This window comes from Parasteatoda tepidariorum, chromosome 3, assembly GCF_982258835.1.
Source record: "Parasteatoda tepidariorum strain Cologne lab strain chromosome 3, Ptep-v5.0, whole genome shotgun sequence".
Classification (NCBI taxonomy): Eukaryota; Metazoa; Arthropoda; class Arachnida; order Araneae; family Theridiidae; genus Parasteatoda; species Parasteatoda tepidariorum.
In genome coordinates, this window is record NC_141757.1 from 68,985,031 (window position 1) to 68,993,783 (window position 8,753).

The following is an 8,753-nucleotide window of genomic DNA, read 5'->3' on the forward strand; positions in this document are numbered from 1 at the left end:
GTTCGTCTATGATAAAGCATTTTCATTTCTAGATAAACTTAATCACGTGCATGAGAACTTAGAAGATGATGTTCATTATTTCTGGACAAACTTTTTAACATGAAAATGAGAAAAACGATTTGTTCTTATTTTTCATTAATAAAAAGCACACAAAATAAACAAGTTAAATATAAGTTTATTATAACTTTCGGAGTTTTATATGTATTTACAGAGCATTTCTGTTCTGAAAAAAAGTTAGTATTGTGGTTTAAACAAAAATTTAAAATTACGCTGCTGCATTGTTTTGACAACTAAGAAAAAACATTTAGGAGCCATTGATGCTGGTTCAATTAATCAATTTAATCTATTGTACTAATTTCTCATATTAGTGCAAGGTATAATGATGTTGTAAAGTATAATAGTATAATGTTAAACACAGTTATGATGTTAAAAATGGTTTTAATAAAAAAATTTTATCAATTTTTCATTGTAGTGATTGGATACTATATTTTTCTGACATCAAGTAACCTGAAGCACAATTTTAGGAGAGATCCATATGGGAAAGCCATGCTAAGTATGTGAATACACAATAAGGTTTATTTACGTGTCTGTGACTACTAGAATGTTATGTGTTGTAATTACTTTTAAGAAACACTGTCATAACATTTTGGCATTCAATATTCCTTTAACCAAATTCATTTTTCATGTAGGACTTGTATATGTAGCTGTTTTATTTTTATTTAAATTTATTGTACATTATAAAGTAAAAACTGATATTAAATTGCAGGTGACTAGCAAATTATGTGTTCACCGCAGTATTGAAAGCTTCTTCTAAAAATTGCATTAAAAAAATTATTATTTTTTTTTTTGTCTTATATTGTTTGATAAAAATACTTTTATTTTATTATTTTTGTAAATCATGGTTAATAATTATAATTGCCATAAAAATATTGAGGAACTATTTTCCAAAGCTGTTTTAAATTATTTCAATTAAATGCACAGTTGTGCTTATGTAGCAGTTTGAATTATTTAATAACAGTCACACGATAAAAATTGGGATTCCATTGAAGATAATAATTTAATTAAACTGGATCAAGCTCTAGATCATATCAATTGTTTTGTTTTTGCAAGTTAATAGTTTTATTATTTATTTTCTTCTTTTATTTGTAGAACATGATTCTGTTCCCACTCAAATAAAATCCAAGAGGCTTCTTCTCTCTGGAGGATGGGGATTGGTTCGTCATCCCAACTATTTAGGGCTTTTGATCATGGCTATTGCTTGGACTCTTTCTTGTGGTAAGCATTTTTCAGGATTCAATTTTAAACAGAAATAATTTGTTTGCATAGTTTCTATCTTGAAATAAAGTGTGACCACACGATTTTTTCTGCAAGAGTGGTCGTTAGCATGACAATTAAAAATTTTTTTTTTATTTGGTTCAAGATTACAATTTAGTCCCAAAAATTGTAATCTTTAATTTTAACTGATTGAAAGAAGTGAATGATTAAGGTTGAAATTTTTTATTTAACATATTTTTAAAATCATATTTTATTTAATGAATAATATGTGTGCTTGCAAATTATGTCTTTGTGCATTATTAGATTTAAGATTTAACAGTGTTCCATAGTTCAATAGTAGTGAACAAGAAATAAATGATAGGGAATCAAAATAAATTAAATCTTAGAAAATTAGCCAAAATAAATAATTAAAAAAAAATTATGATAGTGGCTGAATATTAAGCAGCAATTAACAACAGGACATTGCAAATGCTACTGACTTTAGTCAAAAAAAGAAAAGGCAAAGTTTGTTTCTTGAAAACAATACGTGAAGATTGGCAGTGTTACCCCCCGACTATGATAGCAAAGAACGCAAGTTTGCCATCCTAAGCTAAATTTCAATATTTTTTTTTTTATTTCTTTTAAAGGATAGCTAGTTTTTTATTTTTTATTTTTTTATTTTTTTTTTTATGTTCAGGATGCAATCCTTTTTTCTTTTTTTTTTCCGTTTAATTTTAAAATGAGCAAATATAATATTTTTTTCCTCTGTATAAATTTCTTTTGAATCCATCTTAAACATGTGCCACATTAATTCAATCTTTATTTTTCATCAGTTAATCTAGTCTCTCTCTTTTTTTTTATTTTTTTTTCCATTTTAATTGATTAGGGCCTCTAAAATTACTTGCAAATCTAACTGTGTTTAAAAATTAAATTTCTGTCTATTTACATTGAGAATTGTTTTTTATTAAATCTGTAAAAGTTCAATGTGGATCATTCCTAGTTTCCTCTTTTTTTATTCTCTTAATTAATATATATTTCTGGTTAAATTAAAATTTGTAATTGTCCTTAAGTGTTCATATCTGGTTGTAATGAATTTGTCCTCGTTAAAAAAATTGTTATTTGGCTAGGTTATTGTCAATAATACAATTTTCTTGTTTTACATGTTGCATATTTAAGCTGATGCACAGTGGGCCAGAAGACCATGATCTGTGGCCAGAAGTCAAAAATTAAATTTCAACTAAAAAAAATGTTTAGGCAGCTTTAATATTGCCCAAATTAAGTATTCATAATCATTCCAAACATTATAATTTACTTTTTGGTCCGACGAGAGTACAATGTAGTGAAAAATATGTTAAATTTTTTAAATTTAACTTTTAAATTTAAATTTCAGAAATATATACAGGAATTTCACCTTTCTGTTTTATTTTTATCAGAGTAATTAGTCTGAAATTATAGTACAGTTTTTCAATTTGTTGGATTAGTTGATACTCTTGATAAACTTACGGTTTATATCTTATCAATTGACATTTTACAATGTTTGAATCACTTTCGAAACTTCTCTCCCAAAAGTTTCACGAGGTAATTAGCTAAACTTTTTTTTGTTGTCTTCTTTGATGTTTCTTCTTTTGAAAAAACCTGCCCTATTTTGCCCATATTGTAAAGGTGGACTAAATATACCGAAAAACAAAAATCTTTTTTTTTTCTTCACGTTTTCGTGTTATTTTGTAATTTGTGCTATTTTGTAATATTACTTCGGAATTATAATTTGCTTTTCATTTTTAATATAAAATTACGAAAATTATTATATTATCATTGCTATATTTAATTATTTAAACGTACTATATACATATATATATATATTGCTCGCCATATTTCAGTCGCCATCTTGTTTTTTGTTGTTGGTATTTTTAGTGTATTTCAAAATTTTAACTATGAATTCAATTTACCTGCACATGAAAAACCTAAATAAACCCCCCCCCCCTAATTTTGAAACAAATTTTATCGAAATACTAATTTTGGCCACGAAACCTTGGATGCTGGCCCACTGTGCGATGGTCATAGTTATGTGCTTGAGGCACGTGTTAAGTTATTTCGTTTGGGAAGATTGACAGATTTTAACTAAATGCATATCCTAAATTATGTCTGAATCTTATTCTAAAGCATTTAATCAGGAATTATATTAATTTTAAAACCTTTATACCAGGGTTGGCAAGTTTTTGACAATCGACTGTTCTATCTGGTTCTAACCATCATGTCGAACCCCAAAATTATGGTGTAGGAATAATTCAGCTATTAGGAGTATGAAGCATTTATAAATAAACATACATATAAAATTACAAGTGATCGTTCAATTATGTTCTTGAATTATTTGAACATTAAGCTTTCTTTTTTATTTGACAATTGCTGTCAAAATCCCAAATCAGTGTGTTAATTTAAATTGCTGTCAAAATCCCAAATTAGTGTGTTAATTAAAATTGCTGTCCTTTTTTTTTTGTCTCGCTAAGTAAAGAGTGGTAACCCATCCCTGCTTAATTCCCAACTAATTATTTGTTATTGTAAAAAAGAAAAAAAAAATAATACCCCTATCTTATTATTAAAAATCTCTGTAAACTTTAAGGTGTCAATAAAAAATAAGAGTAAGACCTACTCAAAATATTAAACTCTTAAGGAAAATAACATTTAGAATGTAACAATATTTATTTAGCATGTCAGTGAGTATGTGATGAATAACTAGTTATAGAGTATAAATACATAATTAATGTATATTCCATATAGTTTTCTCTGATTACTTCCTCTATAGTATTGTACGCATGTTAAGACCTGTTTATACAATTCAACTTCTTTGATCAAGATTGATTGATAGAAATTTGTTTTGCTTGGATCACGTAAATGATCGTCCAAGTACTGGATGGTAGTAGAGCATGTTCTACTTTCAGTCCAAATTTTCTTTCCCATAACAAATCAGCTTCTACAGTTTCGTGACAGCAGTAAGCAGGCATCTGATTATGTCATTTTGTTGTCCGTTTTCATGTATTATATAATCTAAATAAATTAAACTGTTACGGTGTATTTGTGTTGTTACAGGGTTGCCACAGACGACTAAAATCCAACTATTTTCAGCATGAGGCAACTATGGCAACTTTTTTTGCCTGAAAAGGCTAGAAAACCAAGTATTTTCAGGAAAAGGAGACTATTAAGAGACTTTTCTGTACTCCTAGCAATGTCTTTTAGTATAAATTGGGTTGAAAACCTGCACCACGTGAAATCTTCTGAACACACTGAATTTCTTTTCTTAAAAAAATGTAAAATAGAAATAAAAAAAATAAATAATTTTAAAAAAAAAATTTAGATTGCAAATTTGAGTCTTCACTTTTTAATGCGTTCAATTTGCACAGATTCTATCGCAGGTCTTTCGCTTCTCAATCACCTTTTCAACGGTTATTGCTATGAAATTCTACACGATTTTAAAAAACCTAATTTTTAATAGGATATTATGATGCATGAATTTCGAATTTGGGTAATCACTTTTCACAATATATTTGCTAAATCAATTAGTGATAAAAGGGAAAATTTTTTAGAAAAAGTGTTTTTTTTTAATCCAAAGGTATTCTTTGAATGAATTTTAGTAATTAAAGTTATTTAATTTTCTGCAAATATGCTAATTTTTTTCTTTATTAAAAATTTAGTGCTAGAACACTAACGTTTATATAAAAATTATCATATTTGCCACCAACTTGACTAAATGGATTATGGTATATGACAAATAAGCCATTAACAAAATTTTAGTCATATTTTTGATGAATTTTTGTTCTTATTTAAGCAACTATTTTCATAGTTTTAGGCAACTATTTTCATGCTTTAGGCTACTAAAAGCAACTATTTTGTTCATTTTTTTTTCTGTGGAAACTCTGTTATTAGGATTTTATTTGAATTAATGTTAGTATGATTTTATAATGTGAATATGAACAATGCGCATGCGTAAGTTATTCATTTGACCAATCAGGGACATTCAAGAACTTGAATAGTGTCAATGAATCATCCAATTTCTTGGAGAGAGAAATGTCTCAAAGTTCTCGGATTCACGAACTTGTATTGCATAAACAGGCCTTTAATTTCAGTCACAGTTAATTGCAATCAGTATTTCATTTGAGACAAATGACAGATTAGATTCACTAAATTTTAAGTCAGAATAATTAGATAGGTTGTTTATGTTTACTAACGTTCCTCGATAATGTCATAAACTATTGTGCTATTCATTGCAGCTTTAATCCGTTTATGTATTAAGAAAAAAAATAATAATCGAAGAATTGCATTAATTTGATTTTTAAGTATTAATTTCTTTTTCAGGTTTTACCCATGCTGTACCCTATGGACCTCTGGCAATGTTATTTCTTGCATTAGTGTTTCGAATCTTCAGAATCGAAAAAGAATGCAGCGAAAAATATGGGCCTGGATGGAAAAATTACACAGAAAAAGTTCGCAGTCGTCTCATACCTTACATATTTTAAAATCACTCATCTTCATTTCTTTTTCTCACCCTGTATGTAATTCAAGTACATATATCATGATCATCATCTGATGAGTGGATTTTAAAGGTTCAATTGAACTTTATCCTTTTAAAGGAACTTTTTATTGTATTGTTTTATTAATCATTTTGACATTTGCTCATATCAGTGTATTCATTTATTAATATGTGACATAGTTAATATATATTTATGGTTTTTATACAACATTCATATATTTGCTCACATCTCATAATTTTAAATGCACAGAGATTTTACGTGACTCTTTCGAAGAAGGAGATCTTGCACAAATATGAAGAAAAAAAAATCTTTAAAATTTTGTACTTATATAATGAGTTGATTCTTTCGATGGATATTTGTGATAAATTGTTCATTAATACATTTTATTATTGTGTGCACTCAAGTACATATTTCCTTTTAAAATCATATTTTGTAATTTTAAAGTTAAATCATTTTGTTTATGTTTGAATTACTCCATTTTTTTCAACCTTGTTAATTTTTTTTTTAATTTTTACAAATGTTGTCTTTATGAACCTTTTAGTAGTACAGATTTACTTATTCATATAAGTTTTAATGTATTTTAGTTATTTAAAATCATAATGTTAAATATTGCAGAACAGATTGTTGGCAAATAAGAACAGATAGTAGTTAGAGAGGCCATCTACTGCAGATTTTACCTAAATAATATAGATTTTAATCCCAGGTCTGGAATTAAGGAAAGGTTTTATATCTTATTCTTGCAGTTGTCTCTTATTTTCTTTTGTTTTAATTTTCAGTTAGCTCCTTATTTTTTCTTACATTTTCACAATTCTGCATCAAAATCTAATTTTTTCACTGAAAAGGCATAATATTTTAACCCATTTTTAATCCGAATAGTAAAATTAAATTTATTGAATCGTATTTCATTATTTGGAAGTACCAATTACTGTAATTTCAATTAAATTCTTACTTTTAATTTGGAAATTATAACAAAGAATTTCTTTTATCTTAACGAAAAAAAGAAAGAAAAAAATTATTTATATATATACATATTTATTTCTAAATAATTAGCTCCTAAATTAGTTTTAAAAAATTACCAAGTTTTATATTGAAATCAACATTTACATCAAAAGTTGTTGACTATTTTATTAAATGAAAAAATTTCTTTGGCTTTTAACAAATCACAAATGTGTTGAATGTGTCACAGTTCATATAATCTTCATGTTAAATTAAATTTTTTAAACTATTTTAATTATACATGTATTATTTGTTTTTGTTTTAATTTTTAAAAAAAATATCAATTCTTAAATCTTATCATTCTAGAAATGAAGAAAATTAGTATTCTCAATGCATATTTTTTTATATTAATTAAAATTTGTGTGTTAGGTTTTTAGAAAAATCTTCTCCTTTAAGGACACGGTTAAAGCTGAGAAAAAATATAAACGAACACAGGAGCAACAATATTGTTAAACATAATTTGCTTTTTTTTTCTTTTTCAAATAATATGTCGCTATTATTATTTTATGATTTTCTGTTAGATAGTTTTATTATAAATAGCGTTGTACAAGCCTTTAGTTAATAACTTGTGACTATTTGTATCTAATTGTAATTTTTTATAATGAAAATTCAATTACAATTGAAATTGTGTAGTTTTATAATTTTTTTAGATTCTATTTGTTATACTTTTATTTTTATGTGTAGATATAGGGTCAGCAATTTTAATTTATTCAAACAACATAAAAATCTTTTCTCGACAATTCCCAAGGGGAATACAATGAACTGAGATGTACGCAGAAGAAAATATCTGAATTATATCAGAATAATAGCATGATTAGAACGGCTGTGCAAATTTTGCTAAATTGTTCCAAAATAGCTGAAATTATGCCAAACTACTCCAAAATAAATGATATTCATTCATGATGCATTGATGCAGTGCAAAAATCAGTTTTATTGCTCCAAAATAACAAGCAGTTTTATTTTTTCTTCTGGATGTCTATTAATATGCTTATCTGGAAAGAAAGTTCGGTGGGTATCAGAATCAGCATGTCAAAAAATGGTTTAGTAAATTTTTTTTCACTTAATGTTATGTTTTTTTTAAAATTTTAATAATTACAAGCTCTGTGAACTTAGCATAAAATGTATATTTTATATGCTACTAATTAAATGTTTCGTAACTAGCAGACTTCTTTTTAAACTGACTTTTTATCTGCCTCAATCCATTAAAGTTTTCATTGACTGCTACATTTTCTTAAAATAGGTATTCAAAACCTTTGCTGACCCTTGAAATATTTGAAATGTATGTTGTGTGATTCTCATGTTTAAATTCGATGACAGGATTGTTCTTATTTGTATTTTGTTTTCTTAATACCAGAATGCTTTGCTGTTATTTTTTTGAACATACATTTTTTTTTTTTTGTATATGCTCTTTTTTCGTAATTTATTTATAATTCATCATTATGTGAATGAGCCTAGCATCTGTTTTAAAAGGGTGGTAAACTGGCAGAAATTTAATTCAGTCCTGTAAAAAAGAATGTTTTCTTAAGTCTTACAAAATTTACTTGAAGATTTTTCCAATATTTTGTAACTTTTCTCTAAAGTATTCAATTTTAGCATTTATTTTTGGCAAAACTTTCTTTTAAGTTTGATTTACTGTACTTTGATTTCTGTACCACCACTCAACTTAATTTAAAACTGCTTGATAGAATTCTTATTTATAAATATACAGGATAAGAGTGAAATTTCTTCTTCACATTTACCTAAGGTTTGACAAACTCATTTGAAATTAAGTTTTAAAATATAAGTAATGTACTGTGAATTATAATTTTTGTATTTTAACACTTTTTGTAAGTATTAATGTTTTAGGTCCACCTGACTAAATTGATCAGGTGCATGTGTACAGCATCATCATTCATTTTTAATGATTAAAATTTTATTTTGAAAAAATAATACTTGTGTCAGTGCAATGTTTCATTACAAAATAAAGTATTTGAAATATCA

The 8,753-nt window shown here is 26.4% G+C and overlaps 1 protein-coding gene across 5 annotated transcripts in view; it reads left to right on the forward strand.

Annotated features, from left to right (window-relative positions):
• Positions 1 to 8,753, forward strand: part of LBR (lamin B receptor) — a 30,791-nt gene extending 22,038 nt beyond the window's left edge. For all 5 annotated transcript variants that reach the window (XM_016071272.5, XM_016071273.4, XM_071180940.2 and 2 more), the window contains exons 10-12: positions 473 to 553; positions 1,150 to 1,275; positions 5,602 to 8,753. In XM_016071272.5, coding sequence (XP_015926758.3) covers positions 473 to 553; positions 1,150 to 1,275; positions 5,602 to 5,762 — 368 coding nt within the window. In that variant the 3' untranslated portion in view covers positions 5,763 to 8,753. The remainder of the gene's footprint in view (positions 1 to 472; positions 554 to 1,149; positions 1,276 to 5,601) is intronic.